At 39.3% G+C, this 18,486-nt stretch overlaps 1 protein-coding gene across 5 annotated transcripts in view; it reads left to right on the top strand.

Annotated features, from left to right (window-relative positions):
• Positions 1-18,486, top strand: part of evi5b (ecotropic viral integration site 5b) — a 41,385-nt gene that overhangs the window by 15,898 nt on the left and 7,001 nt on the right. For 4 of the 5 annotated variants that reach the window (XM_022220179.2, XM_022220254.2, XM_022220326.2 and 1 more), the window contains 15 exons: positions 3,534-3,758; positions 3,971-4,045; positions 4,171-4,296; positions 4,395-4,538; positions 5,843-5,932; positions 6,167-6,264; positions 6,951-7,011; positions 7,101-7,154; positions 9,114-9,146; positions 9,548-9,700; positions 10,491-10,622; positions 10,911-11,051; positions 12,039-12,197; positions 12,558-12,704; positions 12,879-12,974. In XM_022220179.2, the coding sequence (XP_022075871.2) occupies positions 3,534-3,758; positions 3,971-4,045; positions 4,171-4,296; positions 4,395-4,538; positions 5,843-5,932; positions 6,167-6,264; positions 6,951-7,011; positions 7,101-7,154; positions 9,114-9,146; positions 9,548-9,700; positions 10,491-10,622; positions 10,911-11,051; positions 12,039-12,197; positions 12,558-12,704; positions 12,879-12,974 (1,734 nt within the window). The remainder of the gene's footprint in view (positions 1-3,533; positions 3,759-3,970; positions 4,046-4,170; positions 4,297-4,394; positions 4,539-5,842; positions 5,933-6,166; positions 6,265-6,950; positions 7,012-7,100; positions 7,155-9,113; positions 9,147-9,547; positions 9,701-10,490; positions 10,623-10,910; positions 11,052-12,038; positions 12,198-12,557; positions 12,705-12,878; positions 12,975-18,486) is intronic. The other variant, XM_022220395.2, reaches the window with a different exon arrangement.

Below are 18,486 nucleotides of genomic sequence, written 5' to 3'. Positions count from 1 at the left end.
TACAATGGAGATTTGTGCAAACTCAGTGTCTGTTTAATGCTGTGTCAGTACTGTGTTGGACCACCTGACAACAGCATGTCATAGTACTCACTGTGGACTAGATCTTCACTGCAGTATAAAGTATAAAGAGATAACTCAAAAATATCCTATGTGCAGAATGACTGATAGTTTGACATAATTCATTAAGAAAGAAAAAAACTAATTTTATTTCCTTCATTATTTAATTTACAAAAACTGAAAAACCCTAAAGTCAAGATGTACATTTTACAAGTGCTGATCGGTGTGATTATGACGGGAAAATAATGAGATTCTACATACTAGACATGTTTAAATATCCACATTTTATTTATTTATGCTTGTCTCTTTTGTAGTTCAGCTGAAAAAAGTCTTTGAATGTTTGTGAGTCAGTCACAGCAGATTCTCTGTTGGCTTCTAGGTTGCACTGAGGAGTCCAGTAGTTTAGAATTTTGTGGAATCTGGTGTAATTTTTTTTATTTTTAAAAAGACTTGTGGAAGAAAGTGTTTGGTTAATTTGTCGTACAGACAGCACGTTACTGATGAGTAATTCATGAACTATTGGAAAGTAGAAATTCCAGTTATTTTTTGTCCTCGTCCAGTATCTGGCACTGATATATGAAATCATTTTGGTGGTTTAAAATGTAATCATTTTTTAAAGATAGGATGGTGTTTGAAGGATTCAGAAGCGGAAATCATGACTGTTGTTTCTTTACTCAAACCAATGAATCGATTATCAAAACAGTTGGAAATTAATTTAAATGCTGACAGCTAAACAATTAATCATTACAGATCCAACAGTCGGCACACCATCATGCCTTCCTCATAGCCAGTCACACTTTAGTCACGCTGTTAAAGCCTTTTCCTTTGTTTCTTAGTAACGTACAAAACCATGTGTGGATGTGGAGATGATACTCATAATAAAATGGCACTGACAGACTGATGTCCTCTGCAGGGGTGGAGATACTGTTGTTCTTGTCACTGCGTGTGTAAATGGGGAAGTGTTGTGAGGGACTTGTGAACATACATGGTGTTATTACATAATTTAACAGAAGTAGTAATGACCAGATGGGTGCAGTTCGTCTGGGATGTGAATCATAACTGCTGAGCCCTCCACAAAATCGATGTTTTCTTCCCCTTGGTTTGGAGTGAAACCCAGCTTCAGTTGCACGAAGGGAGGAACCTTGACTTTTTTTTTCTGTGCTTGTCAGCAAAACCCCTGATGTACATTTTTGAAATACTTCATATGAAATATTAAACACTGTAGGTTCTCCTGCTTTTTTGTTTTGTAGAAAGCTGTTGGCGGTAGTGAAGTATTTGATTAAATCTCCGATGTGTGATACACATTTTGTAAGTGTTGAAGACAAGGAATAGAAAACAAGAGTGAAGAAGTGGTGTGGCTCAGAAAGCAGCTTTCGTTGAACAGTTGAGATATCAGATAGTGCATTGTTCCAGAACAGAACAAAGTACGGTTTGTCTTGTCTAACCTCTGAGAGGGAAGAGGGATCCCCTGCTGAAAGCCTGTGTGGGTGGACCTCTACTCCAGATGCACCCTGGACTCACCAGATGCACACACACACACACACACACACACACACACACACACACACACACACACACACACACACACACACACACACACACACCACAGCAGGAAAGACCAGTGTACCCTGTCAGCACAGGAAATGGCTTAATCAAATTGTATCAGCAGTAATACGTAGAAACAAATCACTCTGCAAAGTACTTCACTGACAAGATTATATTTGGCTGTGGAAACTGTATTGAGACGCACACTATGCTGAAATAGCAAAATATTTATTTCTTTATTTATCCTTTTATTGTGTTGTGCATCTGCTCTTGTTATTCATCAAAAGCTTTAATGTTTTCTCATACTTTCTGTTGTCCATATTCTGTTGTGAGAAAAAGTCCTCCTTGAAATTTGCATTTGAACTCTTCAATAATCTCACAAAAATAAAGAAAGGTTATAATCAGTCTTCCAAAGTGAGATTTTTACCTACATTTACACTTATGTGCAGCGCAGAAGTGGTGTTGAAGCATACACCCAAGCCGAATGAATAAAGTCCTCGACCACTCTGCCGGGAAAGAGTTCAATAATAAACAGTGCAGTGGGAAAACATTCGGGGTTCAAAGCGCCCACTGCAGGGGTAGCAACACTGAGACAGATTCCTCTCAGTAGGATTCAGATGCGTGAGTTTTGTCAGAGGAATCAACATAGTCAGTCTGGAACAAAATATTCAGTTTTAATCACTATGTGTAGGTTTGATACCAGTACTATGACGTAGTTTTTAATTGTCAGTGCAGAAAAAAAGAGGGAGATTATGGGAGAAATGCTGCCCATGTTATGTTTTCTAAAATATAAATCATACAGGATTATAAAAGAAGAGTGTTTCTCATTGTGTTGGGAGCAGGCAGCCAGTGCAACCTAAATGTTAACAAATGTGTGAAAGAGCACAGATCAGAGCGAGCTTGATGTCATTGAAAGCAAGGCGACTGAACACAGACTCCTATGCAGAGCTGAATCTGCATCTGTATGTCACAGCATGCAAACTAGCTCTGCCCAAATGCCTCAGAACTGCACAAAATCCTGACACCTATCAACAAATTAGTTTACAAGTGAGTTTTGTTGTAGTTTGCTTTTCTGGGTTAAAAAACAGCTTAAGGGCTGCATTCTTCATGGTTTCCATGGACTCACTGACTAAACAAGGCTGCACAAATGCCAGGAACACTAAATTAGGTACATTTTTATCTTCATGTTTAGTTTTTATTTTGAGAGACTAAAAAACTCATATAGAGCAATAATGTGTTCAATATGTTAAGGGAAAATAAAATGAATATAGACAGCAGTATAGTCCTATTGGGCAAGAATATTGCTGCAGCTTTAATAAAATGCTGTGCTTTCACTTGTGTTGTTTGATGTTAACTGACTGGTACAGCTGACAGCTACAATCTTCTTGTTTGACAGTTTAATAACATACAGATCCAGAATGTTACAGCTGTATTTTACAGCAATTTATTTATATAATTAAAATGCAGCTATTTGTACTGAGAAGGCAAATATGGTCCTAAAAAAATCGACCAAGAAGTCTTGAAATTTGAATCTGGAAAAGTTTGGATTCTTGAAATCTAAAATTTTTTGAAAGTTAAAATAAGATAGAACTTTCTTATTCCCAAAAATCAATTTGATCAAACATTATTGTTTTGACCTGCTTAATTTCTGCCTTGTTTTTAGTCCTGACGTAGTAGAAAGGTGGTTTAAATCCATTCATTATGAGCCTTGGTTTACCAATGTTACGTTGTATGGTGCACAGTGAAACCACTCTAGAAAATATACATAATATATAGCACTTCTTGCTGCTGATGTGAGGATTTTTCATAAATATCATAATTATGGTGGTCTAAAATGATGTGTAAATATAATTTTTTTTGTTGCAAAATTACCATTATCCACACCCCCACCCACATCCATCAACACATCTTTTTTTTTTCCTTTTCCACAGGATCTCGTCCGAAAAGGGATTCCTCACCACTTTAGGGCAATAGTATGGCAACTGCTGTGCAATGCCCAGAACATGCCAATCAAGGATCAGTACTCGGAGCTTCTGAAGATGACATCACCCTGCGAGAAACTGATTCGCAGAGACATTGCTCGCACCTACCCCGAGCACGAGTTCTTCAAGGAGAAGGACAGCTTGGGGCAGGAAGTGCTCTTCAATGTCATGAAAGTAAGTTTCCTTTTGTCTTAGAGGAACCTGTTTGTATGCAGATAAACTGATAGTCTTGTGTGCAGATAACAAAAGCTGGCCTTTGGCTTCAGCAGTAGTTTCAAGGAAAAAATATTACCGTAGTTGAGTTCAGTAAATCCACAATGTAGCCAGAGAGAAACCTCCTCTTGAGCTCGCTGAGACTCATGTAAGACGAATCTGTGTTATGTCAGGCATACTCTCTGGTGGACCGTGAGGTCGGCTACTGTCAGGGAAGTGCGTTCATTGTAGGACTGCTACTCATGCAGGTAATGATGCCATTCACCACACATACCCACAAATACTGTGATTCACCAGCTTCCAGCAAATAGTTTGACAAGTTTGATTAATAGCACATGGATTTTAAGCGATGGTGTATTCTGTTATTTTGTAGATGCCAGAAGAGGAAGCGTTCTGTGTGTTTGTAAAGTTGATGCAAGACTACAGATTACGAGAGCTCTTCAAACCCAGCATGGCTGAACTGGGACTCTGCATGTACCAGTTTGAGTGTATGATTCAGGTAGACACCTCATACACAAAGAACACACTGTCAAAAATGTTACCATGTTCAGTAGTATTGGTGTGAATGTGTATGTTTTTTTTTTTTTTGCTTTACAGGAGCAGCTTCCAGAGCTGCACATGCATTTCCAGGCTCAGAGCTTTCACACCTCCATGTATGCCTCCTCTTGGTTTCTCACCATCTTTCTCACCTCCTTCCCTTTGCCTGTTGCCACAAGGATCTTTGATATCTTCATGTGTGAGGTTAGTTTAAAGGAATTATGCCATTTAATTTACTCAAGCATAATGGGTATTGTTCTTTATCAAAGATCATCAAAGGTTCAGAAATACCAGAAAATGCATACATTTCTGTCAAATAAGATAACACAGGCTGGTTGCTTTTCCTGTATGTGACCTATCATGCTTATTGTTGTGCAAAATCACCCCTTTCTTCCTGAACCAGGAAAACCCAGAACAAGAGTTTTTCTTAAGAGCACAGGTATACCAATTATGGCTATGTTCCACTTAGGAAAAGCTCTGCTTTTGTGCCTTCTGGTTCTTTGTTTTGACTTATTGGGACTGAACTATCACATATTTCACCTGTACTTTCTCTGCTGTGAGAAGTAGATATTTCTACTGTTAAAAAGGTAAATGATTTGATGTTACCCTGCTGTAGCACTTAATGAATGTCAGTGTTGCTAGTAGTCAGACAGCAGGTCTGAAATGCAGATGTGAAACCTATGAACAGGAAGACTCTTTGCATAAATGCCACGTGTTATCTTGCAGACAAAATTTAATGTTAACATTTCTTCTGTTGCTTTTTACAGATTAATAAAATGCAGGTAAAATTAAATTATCTGTGAAGGAAAGGTTATCCATGTGCGCCACCTTTTGGAGACAACAAACATTACAGTAAACTGTGTTTATTTACAGGTTCTTAATAATACTTGGTTGGGGTTAACTAGAATATATTTACATGTAAAATGTTCAGAAACCACATTATTTTTCTTATACTGTATCATTGCTGCAGCACCTCTTCTTGCTGTCTAGCTCTTATCTCTTTAAGCTCCACCCTGAAAAGCCAAGTCTGCTCTGATTGGTCTGTTGTCCTGAAAAAAGTGAAGCCATATTGGTTATGTACTGTAATGTCAGATCTTTGAGAGTAGGAGATTTAAGTCTAGCAGAAGTTGCTATAGTGACAAAGTAAAGACGAACTGTGAGACAGCTCGGGCTTTGTTTGAGGGTCAAACTTGCCATGAGACAGACATCATTCAAATGCATCATGTGGTGGCGAAAATATGTACCAAACAAAGTTGGACTAGCCAAAACTAGATGTTTAAGGCATATATTGTTTTCTGTGAGCAAGAACAACTTTTGACACTGACCTAATTTTGCAGATTGTTTACATACACAAAAAAACTACAACACACCGAAAGAAAAAACACCAAAATATGATCAAGGAGTTATTACATCACACTCTTGAGACTCACTGTAGCTGCTTTTTAATTGTCAGTCTACTTTAAAACACACCTTTCAGCACTGTGATAACTTCTGGTCCCGTTCTTCAGGGTCTGGAGATCGTTTTCCGTGTGGGTTTGGCCATCCTTCAGATGAACCAGGCTGAACTCATCCAGCTCGACATGGAGGGAATGTTACAGGTAGATCACCATGGACTTCATATGGCTTGTCACTCAGGCAGCTCAGATTTCTGGTACATTTTGCACCAGAAATCCACCCTCAAGAGAGGAACCTCCACCACACCCAGTTAATTGTTACGTGTGTCCTCTCAACTCGTACCTGCTGGCATGCTGGCATGCTTTGAGGTCAGAGAAGCAACTGAATAAAAGAGCAGTTTGCATAATTGTGTAGCACTTTTCCTTCCTCTGTTTCAGCACTTTCAGAAGGTCATCCCACACCAGCTGGACAGTGGACCAGATAAGGTCATCCAGACTGCATATCAAGTTAAATACAACGCCAAGAAGATGAAAAAGTAAGCTGAGTTGTTAATTCATACCCACCTCCTTTTTTTTTTTTTACATAGACCTGACAATGCAGATCTCATTCTAATTATTATTTATTAGTCAGGTTCCCTTGTTTCCCTTTCAATCAAACTTTTAAACATTTCTCTGACTTTTACACACCTTTAGGCTAAAGCCTCAGCAATGACTGCAGTGAATTGTGTTGCAGCTTCTACTGGTTTTGTAATGAAAAGATTTGAGAAGAATTTGAGATTCTTAGGATTTAAATCTGCTTGATGTTTTGGACTTTTCAGATACTGTAAATATTTTATGTTACATTTTTGTTAGATCTGGAAATTCCTCAGTAGGGTGTCAGAAAAACAGTTGTAGTTTGGTTGTCATTATAGGAATTTTTTTTTTTTTTAAATTTTTTGAAAGGAAAGCTTGATTCAGACCAAAGTAAATGTCACTGTAAACTTCCTCAGCCTGTTTCTTAGACATGGATTAAGTCTAGTCTGAGACTCACAGAACAATTCAAAGATGACATCCATTTACAGTTTATAGTCAGGAACTGGGTTTAGTTAAGGTTCTGAATTAAGGGCACTTTTTGGTGATGTTGAGTAAATAAATTGAAGCTGCATTTTTTCTTTCCTTCTTTTTCATGTACTCCTAGCTCCACTAATATTTTTGTACTTTCTGAATCTCTGATATTTTTCAGGTTAGAGAAAGAATACACTACAATCAAAACAAAAGAGATGGAGGAACAGGTGGAGATAAAGGTGCGCGGACATACTTAACAAAGAATTACTAAATGCTTTAAGGTGTGTTAGATTTGTGTAATGTAATTTTGTAACTGGTCATTTTGCAGAGGTTGCGGACCGAGAACAGGCTTCTGAAGCAGAGGATAGACACTCTAGAGAAAGTGAGTGTCACGGGTGCTCTGTCACCCGACAGACCAATCAGACACTGCTCACTGCTCATCAACTTTACATTAACCCATCCGGCTGTGTTTACCCATTCATCATGCATCTCTCCTAATGATGGAGTCTTGTCTTTCACTAACTGGGCTGTGTTAGTTGAAAGTCGCCGGCTTTCTTGATAAACCGTCGTTGACTGGTGTGGTGAATGTTCTGATTGTAGACAAAGTCAGAAACATTGCTGGATTTGTACGTCCGGTTGTCACGGTGGCCGTCTTTGTGGCTCGAGTACTTTTATGTATAGCACTTAAAAACTCACCCGATGTCTCTAACTGAAGCAGAAACTGTAACGAGCCTATTTGGAATGTGAACAAGGCTGCTTGATGCTTGAACTCGATACAAAGCACTGCATGCCAGGTTGCGCTGTTTGTATCATCCTTCACCGTGTTGTGTTTCTCTGAACGGGCACTACTGCTGCCAGGTAAAGGCACCATGCATGAGGTCTGCCGTAGATAGTAAGGGTGTTCGCTTCGCTGTGTTTGCCTGCAGGGAGGAACACTGTGGTCTAAAAGAGTCCGTTATTTAAAACCAGCTCGAGGCTGCTGCTCTGTCACGTAACTTTCAGGACCTTTTTAACTCTTCACTAACTCAAACCATTAAAAAGCTGGAATGAACCACTTCAATGCCCACAGCTTCTGTTTAGTTCAACATGCACAATTAAGCACCAAATTGTGAATACCTGTGGCAAATCTTGATTTATGCTGAATTTTTATTTGACCAGTGGGTTTCTTTTGGCTGGAAATTCCATAAACAAGTGACAAACAGTAATAAGACATTGTATTGATGATGAATTTCAACTTTCTTTGTTGATGTCATGTCCAAAGGTGTCCTAAATTTTTGAGACCGTGTACCTCCTATACCATTCTTTTTGGTTCTGGTAATCTCTACCAACAGTATTTTATCATTGTATTACACTATTAATTTAAACCATATCATTTAGCCGTTAACAGCCAATTCCAAGTCATGTCTGAAGCCAAAAGTTTCGTGAGCTTGCTGTTCGTGTCCATCACTGAGAGAAAACTGGAGGCCATAAAGCCATATCCAAGTCTTTTTAAGTGCCAGTGATTACTGTGTTATCAAAAAGTACAGATAGTTCTGCAATGTCAAAAATGTTGGAGGCATTGGACCTTCCAACGAGACAGTGATCTGAAACATACATCCAAAGTAGTCAAGAAATGGTCAAAAGATAATTACACATTTTACTCCAGTGTTTTGAGACAGAAGATTGATTTAAATTTCCAAGACCTTGAAATCATCACAAAAGATGAGTGTCCCAGTGGAGATGTGCAAAAAGCTTGTTAGCAATTATAAGAAACGTTGGATTGATATGGCGGCAAATAAAGGTCTTGCCATTGATTGCAGAGAATTTTGGACATGGCATTCTTATAAAAAAATATAAAAAACATAGAAATAGTTCAAACACTGTGTCTTACAATCTTTCTTCATTTATTTATAGTATTTCAACCCAGTAAAACCCTGTTGGTCAAAGCGAAATTCACTTAAAGTTAAAATATATCATGGCTATGCGTAATGTGGGGCTTAACCGTAGCTCCTTAACACTGTTGCGCATCTGCTGTTGTAGCGTACTTCACTCTCAGCTTTAACTAGAGCCGTCTTGTGCTTTTTCCTGTCTGAAACCTATCTGTGTTATCAGCACCGCCTCATTCTTCACTTTGTCACCAGCTTATTTGCACCTTTTTTTACCACACCTGCATGTGATGTTCCTTTTCGTCCTCTAAATGTCATTGCACAGTCCATAAACAACTGTGTTTTGGAGGGAAAATGAACATTGCATTTCTTCTTTAAAACAATCAGTTGTTCTTTTGTGTTCTTTTGTGTGCTTTTAACTGTCCTCTGGATTGTCTCTCTCTCTACTGTCTCTTGTTGATATTTCTGTTTTGTAGGAAAGTGCTTCCTTGGCAGATAGATTGATCCAGGTATATTCCTTATTTTCTCTTTACCCTTAAAACTTACGTTGCTTCTTCCTTCTTTCTATCTCTCTCTAGCATTGCATGCTCCTTATTAGAACAGTGAAGACCAGTAATAATGCAGAATCTAAATAATCAAGCACTAAACCAGGTTATGGTAGCTGATTACATTGTTTACTAAGTGCATGGAATACCTCACTGTGGAATGTTAAACAACCTAACAAAATCACAAATCACGCTGGAAAAAAGCAAAAGAATTATAATATAAATCATATGTTGCTATACTAAAACAAGCATGTACTTTAGAAAACCCAATCCCTCATCTTCTCTGATTTGCCCACCCATTCCGTCCTTTGGTTTCACTTCTTGTCGTGCTCACTCCACCCCTCCTCGGCTGGTTATGTCCAAAGGGACAAGTGACTCGAGCTCAAGAGGCGGAGGAAAACTACCTGGTCAAGCGGGAGTTGGCCACGGTCAAACAGCAGAGCGAAGAGGCCAGTGCTCAGCTGGAGCAGGCCAAGAGCACCATCAGGCAGCTCCAGCAGCAGCAGCAGCCACAAGCGGTAAGGAGGGCCACAGAGTCCCTGGCTGACAGGTTGCACCGCCTCAGATCGTTTGATGAGAGCCGTGACTTTGAGACTGGTCTGTTTGCCAGATCTGCTTGTGATGTGTGGTGCTTACAACCTCAGGGTGAGCATTTTAAGATTATGTGGTGTGCAGCAAGTAACACTTTGGCCACTAATGATGTGTTTGGACTAGATTTCGGATGTGTCATGGATATTCGTCTCCTTACGCCCAGTAGGCATATTATTACCTAGCAACAAAATCCAAGCAGTGACAGAGCAGGGCTTCTCTCACTTTCCACATCAGCTTGGGGTAATCATCTGTTTTGATATGCATGAATTTGAATTGAGACACGGAGTACTGCACAGTTCTGTCGTCATTTACAGTCTCCTGCACTCTCTGAAATGCATTCATGAATTTATAAGCAGTTTTCTCACAGGCTGGTAGATTTCACACTTCGCCCCTTCCCCTTGCATATCTGTTGACCCAACATTCTTAATTATTGATGGTTGGATTCCAGATGATAATGCGCATGTGTTGCCATGTTTTACATAATTTGCCATCTTGCTTCACAGTGAATGCTCATGAATTATTTATGTCAAATTGAATGGCAAAGTGGTTGATGTCTGCTGAAATTAAGGTTCATTCCTTGGTAGTGGAATGTGGAGAGGCATTGGCAGTATATATGGAATTAGCTGAGACTGTGAGACTTTGTTTGCAGTGAGTACACACAGGTATCTGCTGCCATGCTTTGCTGTCCCTGCTCACCTCCTGCAATGTTGGTTGTAGAAGGGACCCCCTCGGTTCTCTGAGGAATCCGTCCTGCAGCTGGAGAGGGAGCTCGTCCAGGCTCGGCTGAAGGAGGCAGAGTCCCAGTGTGCTCTCAAGGAAATGCAAGACAAGATCCTCGATATGGAGAAGGTGAGCTGCCTAAGTCTTAACCAGCACACAATATTATTTTGTTTAGTAGTAGACGGCTTAATCACCTCTTTCAGGAATTTTGTGTCTCATATGTTATTATTATTGAAAGCAAGAATCAACAACAAAATTGTATCTGCGTTATGTATCATAATCCGCTGCTTACTTCTAAATATTGTCAGCAGACACTGAAAAACCTATTAGTCAAAGGCTAATTGTCTAATCTAACTGCACTCATCATTCCTGTGTACTGGCTTTAAAAACATGCTATTCATGTGCACCTTTTAATAGAGAAACACATCGCTACCAGATGACACCAATGTGGCGCGACTGCAAGAGGAGCTGATTGGAGTGAAGCTGAGGGAAGCCGAGGCTCTGACTGGACTGAAGGAGCTGAGGCAGCAGGTCAGAGATCTGGAGGAGCACTGGCAGGTGAGCATCAATATTTCAGCAGGCAGGACTGTTCAACAAAATATCAGGAGCGTAATCGATAAAACACTCGATTTGTCCAGTCCCACTGGCATACAGAGCTGTAAAGCATACCTGATGAGACTTTGAATTTATTCAGAATACTGACAAAATAAGCTCAAGGTTGCAATATTGGCTGAATCTTACAGAGCTGATCTCACAAAATTGATTCAAAACAACTTTATGCGATTTTGAGACAGATTATGACTTTTTTTCTGTTTAATATTGTGATTTACTTAAGTCTTTATGTATACCCTATTTAAATTTTTTGTCTGTATCTCAAACCTATGAATTTGTAGTGCTGCCTGTCTTAGCCAAGATGTTCTTATAAAGGGGAATCTAAATCTTAATGAGATTTTCACTGATTAACCCTCCAAACCCAAAGCAGCTTCTGGCTGTTTTCTGCTCCTGCCACATTCTTAACTGTGTGAGATCATTTCCATCACATTATAAAGTCCTGCGCTTCTGTGGAAATACCACAGTCGTGACTAGAGGGAAGCAAATCTCAAAAATGTGCTATGAGTCATAAAAAGCAATCGGATAATTTATGTTTCAAAAATGGGAAAAACTTAAATCAGCACGTACAATGTTTTACAAAGTGCCCACAGGTGTTTCCAATACTGTGAGGGAAAAAATGTGAATGTTGATCACTACTGAGTCATTTGTGGCTTCACGGTTGCATAACTTTTTGCTTTCTACTGGTTCTGGTTTTTATAAACCGTTTATTCAACACATCTCATGCATATGTTCACCAAAAATTTGGTGATTTTAATTAAATCACAAAGCTGAAAATCCAAAGAGTCTTTCTGTTTTTACAGTTTCTGACTCTGAACTGTATACTTTTTGCAGCTTTTTGCAGTTCAGAGGGTTAAACCATGGTGGTTACTGTTCAAAGATTTATTTATTCGTTGAGTGATGGTAAAAGGAACTGACTGTCACACCTCTCCTCAGCGTCACTTAGCCCGCACCGCCGGCCGTTGGAAAGACAGCCCCAAGAAAAACACACTGAGTGAGCTGCAGGACGAGCTGATGAGCGTGAGGCTGCGTGAGGCCGAGGCCCAGGCCGAGCTCCGAGAGACGAGGCAGAGGATGTTGGAGATGGAAACACAGGTCAGTTATCATTCTAACAGCATCAACCTGCTCTTTTCCTCTTTTGTTTGTCCCACACTTGTGTCTGTTATGTTCTGTTATGCAGTTAATCATAGGAGAATGAAAGGGAAACTATAGTGTGGATACATTAGTAAGTAGGGTGGATGTATAGTATGAGTAATAAACAGTAACTGAGCTGGAAACAAAAAGGAAGTCTTCTGTCTGTATTGTCACATAGCTGCCTTCAGAGGGCAGCAGTCATCTGCTCAGAAACTTCAGTGTAAAGCAGCGTTTGCAACCACCAAGATTTTGTCAATTTCTTTTGGCTTAACGACAGAAATAACATGTTTTTAACAAGATGTCAAACTTATGCATATTCAGAATCAGATCCAAAGCAACCAGCTGCGACGGGCAGAGCAGGAGAGCCGCTGCCTCCAGGATCGCGTGCAAACACTGACGACGCAAAATAAAGATCTGAATGTGCAGCTGCAGGAGATCAAAAGGAGACAAGCTGAGATTGAATGCAAGGTACAGACTCTGCAGCTCTTAGCACTGCAACTGTGGGGGGGCAACCATGCAGCTCTGTTGTGACTTAATCTGTAAAATACAACCCCAGAGCCTAAAAAATAACTCAAAGTTTATGTTAACATGTTAAATCTGAAAGTTTAACTCCTGAGTTCTTCTCTGATTTGTTTCTTGCAGAGCAAGGAGGAGGTGATGGCAGTAAGGCTGAGGGAAGCTGACAACATAGCTGCTATGGCTGAACTCCAGCAACAGATCTCAGAGCTTGAGATTCAGGTAAAGTCCAGACTAACACTCCTACTGCTACAGCAAGCGTCAATTTCCTGAACTCCCACACAAACCATCATGCGTCCTTCAGCAGTAAAGGGAAAAGTCCCATACAGGGATGTATGTTGTAGTGATGAAACTGAGCTACATTTTTTAAATGTAATTTTAGAAAGTAGAGGATTTAGTTGGCCAGTATATTTCTCCATTAACATCTTACTTTTAGCTTCTACATGGACTCGGTTATCTGCTGAAGTTTAAGTCATATTTCTGCATTTGCGGCTGTTTGAACTGATGTGAAATAAGCGTGTCCCTGATGGGGGGAAAAGATGTCATGCATTTCCTCTTACCAATCAGTACTTTGCCAAGATAATTATCAGAATCTAATCACAGTTGATGTATTGTTTGCGTACGTTGCCAAGGAGACACCAGTATCAATCAAATCTGGTTAAACCGCACCCTCCTCCAGTCCTGGTGAAGCGGGCTGGCTGACATTTTTACTGTTTTTTTCTTACTTTAGTCATTGATGTGCAACACTTGTTTCAGTATGTAACCGAAATGTAAATGCAAATCAGCGACATCCTTCAGGGAGGATGTGTGCTGCTCTGCGGAGAATGACATCATTGTGTTTGAAAGCTGGGAGTAGTTAGTGTATTTTTTGTGCAAACACAAAATAAAAAAGCAGTTGAACAAAATTTGCGTCCTGTATGAACGAGTTTCAACAGGCAGCACTGAAGTCAACAGTATTTATCCCCAAACAAATGTAACATACTACACAACAACGGGGGTAACTAAAACAAATACTGGCTTGTTCTTACAGCACCAACACTGGCAGTGCTGAACACACACAGCCGTCTAATAAATCAATCTGGATTTGGTTGAGGTTTGATTGTGGGCAACACTTTTCACATCACACTTTTCATGTGAGTAAAGCAGGCAGATGAAAAGGGTGTGTGCTCGTGTTGTTGTGTGCAAACAAGCTATAGAGGATGGATGTGAAACCTTCATATGCTTTAAAATGCAGCAGCATGCCAGTTTGTGGGAAGATGTTTCTGTTGGAATTAAATGATTTTAAACACTGACAGCTTTGTGCGTGTTTTAAAGATCAGATTGAAGTCTGCTGTGGGTTTTTTAAGATCTTGCAATGCTGGTATTTTTTATTAGTCATAAACTGTGGTAGGTTCAGTGTAAACTGGTGTATTTACATTTTTTCAAGGCTATTAATATTGTATGTTGTCAGCAGTGATCTTATTTTACTTTACATTGCCTTTTTTGGAATAGATGGACATACGAATGTTTCTTGACTTTTGTGTCTTGTCACAAATGAGTAAATGTCTGACACTTTCCCCTTGGTGCTGAACCTACATAAATGCTGATGATGTGTTCACAGTTTGGAAGTATTCATGATTTATTGTAACTTGCCAGTCAGCTGACTCAGTGAGTTGAATGACTCATCAGAACCAATAAGTAAAGGGGAAAAAAACCTCTGCCAACTGATCGCTGGTTTATTTTTAGCAACCAGTTCTAATATCCCTGGCTAACATTAAATCCAGGGTCTAGAATGATTAACATTGATTGGAAATAGCGTCTGCAGCACTGGGTGCTGGTGTGATTATTGTAACCATCCAGATTTTTACTCGTGCCAATCAAACATGAGTTTCCGAACAGTTTAGGAGGTTTCACTCTAGATCTGTAAAGCCCTCACATAATCTGGCCTGAACATCAATTAAGATTAAAGTCTAGATTTCTATTCCTATTGCCAGAAGTGGTAAAACAAGAGCGAACCAGCCTAAAACTGTAGAACAATGTTGTACAAAGGGTGTATCAACTCACAAAGAACTAACTGGCTGGCTTTTTTCCCGCTTGTAGTTAAAGGTTAGATCATTTCTTATTGGTATCTGCAGCTGTGTCTTCCTGCCCCATGATGTTAGCTGCAGTAACGGCCAACTCCCAAGGTGCATGTTTCGCTTTGTCAGTTACTGAATAATATCTTGTTTATCTCTTTTGCTTCGTGGATATTCCTGACCAAACCTCCATGTGTGCTGGCGTTGAATGAGGGGTGTCCTCAGATAAACTTAATTTGATAATTACTGATCACAGATGCACGAGTTCCATATAGGCTTCTAAGAACTTGCTTAAATAAAGTTATCTATGCTCAGCATCTTTTGTGAATCGAAGGCCTCTGGGAAGGTTCTTAAGAATAGGTGCAGATTTGTAGACATTTTTTCACTTCCATTTAATTTTAGTGCTTTTGGCTAAAGATTCACTTTGACTTCGTCTTTCTCCAGGAGTTGTGTCCAAAACCCTCTAGCCTGTACAGATGTTGCTTTTGATCATTTTGTGATGAGGTACTGAGGAGGTAACTACCATGTAGACCCTGTTTATGCATCAGTGCTGTACGGTGGAACGATGCAGCAGCACTCCTGCGTCAGACACACCCTCCTTTGCAGTCATGTGGGGGTTTTTCTTTGCATTCCTGCCCAGTTTAATGTAAAAGTTTCCTTTAGCTGTCATTTCTATGACGTTGCAGTGGAAAATGCAAGCTGGAAGCGCTGACATTTTTTAACCCTCCTATGCCATGATAATCAGTTTTCTGTAGTAACTGGAGGTGTTGTCAGCTCATGGTTCCTGATGACAAGCCTTCACCTGCCTCACAAACCTTAATGAGTTAATACAGTTCTAACAAGGGTGGCAGGAAAGGGTAATTTTCCTCCGGATCTTAGTGAAGAAAAAATAGTAGCACATTAACACACGTTTGGGGGAAAAAAGCTTATTTTAGTGTTGGAGTTTTATGGGGGGGTTCTGTTTACTTTTCATTTCACAATAGCAGTCAACAAAATATGTAATATTCTGAACATTATTAAACACTAATTGTTCTTTCATCAGTTTATACGCTTCCTGTTAAGGTTACGTTGAAATGTAGTAATCAGCTTTTTGAATGCTTTAGTAGATGTAAAACCCAGATCTTTGCTCATCTGGTAGCAAATATGGAAACAGTATAGTACTGTTGTAAATTAGTTTCTGACTTTAAGTTGTTTCAGATAGTCTAAGCTGAAGGTTCACGCTATTTATAAATGTGACACCTACAAAAACCTCCCCCTCTTTCCCTTGACAGGCACACAATCACATAGTGTGGTCTGAGGTTTGGTTACTAAGTGATCGAGCAAAAACATGCAACACCTGACAGTTACCACTACCTCCTTCGTGCTTTTTAGAATCTGCATAATGAACTCTGAGCATGTCAATAGCAGGCAGATTTACACCGTACTTTCCCTTTTTCTTTCTTTCTTCCTTTTTTTTTTTAAATAAATGGTGTCACACTGCCGAAAGGTTTTGCAATTTAGAATTTTTGTCTGTTTGGAGCAGGGAATTAAATCACTGTCAGTTTTGGCTTTTTGGTCTGTGGTTTGGTTGCCCGCTGTACAACTTGTGGGTGAAAAATTTGTTTCAAATGTAAAACAAATGTTTAAAAAAAAAATCTGTTTGTTGGCTTCCTCATCAGAGATGGAGACGCATGTTGGTGACAGCGTGCACTTCAGTTTTCATATGAGCGATCGGGGTGTGATCAGATTACCTTCAGCTTTCAATACTTAATCAGAGCAGTTGCACATGTTGATATAGGAGCCATCACTTTGAACATGATGCTCTTTAGCATGCTACTGTAGTTTGTAGTAGATATGACATTGTACAATAAAGGGAAAGAGGCAAAACTCAACATAAGTGAAAGCCGTTTTTATGATTTTGGAGGAGAGAAATGTGTCTTAGGTGTGATATTTATGTCAGATCACCAGTGCTGATACTACAATGCTCACATTCAAACATTGTTCTGTGTACACAGAAAGACAGTTAAACATATATATAGTATGTTTTTTTGTTTGTTTTTTTCATAAAGAAGCGACTTTGAGTCTAATTCAGATTTGGTGTGAGAATTGTTTGGACGAGGGATGGTAATGTTTAATTGTTAATCTATTAATTGCTGTTAATTTAATACAATTAAATTTGTGTAACTTACAAGGCCAAAATGATGGACATGCAGTTTAACCTTCTGATCCCCAAGTAGTTACTGTGCCTTTTTGTTAGATTTAAGCTGACTGTGGAATCATTTTTCATTACAACATAATGTCCTTTACCTATATAGAGACTGCACAAATATGGATAGAAGGGTTTTTGTTTGGTGCTGTAATAGTTAACAGTTTTAATTCCATTAATCATAAAAAAAGTTGAATTTCTCATCATTTATTGTAGAATCAACATTTACAACACGGGAAAGTGGCAGCTCTACACTACACTTCATTTGAATAGTAACTGAGCTTTTGTCACATGACAGTTGGTCACAGCTGAGTCACAAATGGCTTTTTAATGTTTTGTTTTTCAAATATGAATTAGAGAAAATGGTTTATTTTTGGTGAATTCTGAAATGAAGCATGTACAGTAAAGTGATGTCACAGTTTTAAGCTTAGATTTGGTAGACTTGGTTCACATTCCACATCAACACTTACTGGACTGTCAGAAAATACAAATCAGATGAATTACAGTACACATAATAAATAGTTAATGAATTACAGTTTGTTGACTATTGGTTAAAGAGCCTGTCAAAAATCTATAGTTTGGGCAGCATGAGAGCACAAGACTGAGCCTGAATGCAACCTAGCAGCACTGTGCTACCTATCGAGCAGGATAGTCCTGCAGTCCAAATGAACAGACGCAAAATAATGATAGCAGACACTAAGCAATGATGGAAAATGTTGCCAATGAAACTAAGATGTCTAGAAAGGTTTGTGTAGGATTCTTTCACTATCACAGCCTGCTGAATGCCACAGCTCCAGTGTCTCTGAGCTGATAGGAAGTGGTTTCTCATCTTGAAGCAGAAACTCTACCAAAGGTGACATGCATGGTTTATTTTGAGGTTTCTATGCGATGCTCAGAGATTTATACTAAATGCTTTATCTTGAGTAAACACATTGATGTTTACTCTCTATGTGACACGCTGATGTGGGAAATGAATCAGTATCCTCGCTCTGTTGTGAAATATAGGTTTAATAGTGTAAGATGTTGTCATGGCGCTGCGTTCTGACTGAGAGGCAGCTAAATGACAAATGCAGTTGCAAGTTTGGTCAGAGCCAAAATGTAACTTTTACCATACATTTTCACACGGCGGCTGTGAAGTTTCACACATCCTTCATAGAATTTTTTCCAGATTCAGAGTAACACTGCCACAGCAAGTGTTAAAAAAAAACAAAAAAAAACTGTTAGATTAAATTCTACTGCATTTTATGTGAGCACCTATTATGAGCTGTGTGTTTTCCCACTTGCGCATTTTATCAGATTTTATTAATTAAGACATAGTTTAGTTGTTGAAACAAAGTCCTCCATGGTCAGAAATAAATAAAGCAACAGTCTGGGGGTGAACAGACGTCAGCAGCATGTTTCTGTGAGACGTTTGACGTTCTCGGCCACAGCCTGACACCTGGTGATTCACCCAGCTGAACACAAGGAAGTCTTATCAACTGCCTGCTCTTATCGT

Source organism: Acanthochromis polyacanthus, chromosome 4, assembly GCF_021347895.1.
Source record: "Acanthochromis polyacanthus isolate Apoly-LR-REF ecotype Palm Island chromosome 4, KAUST_Apoly_ChrSc, whole genome shotgun sequence".
NCBI lineage: Eukaryota > Metazoa > Chordata > Actinopteri > Pomacentridae > Acanthochromis > Acanthochromis polyacanthus.
Note: the sequence above shows the minus strand (reverse complement) of the source record. Positions and strands in the feature narration are given on the sequence as shown.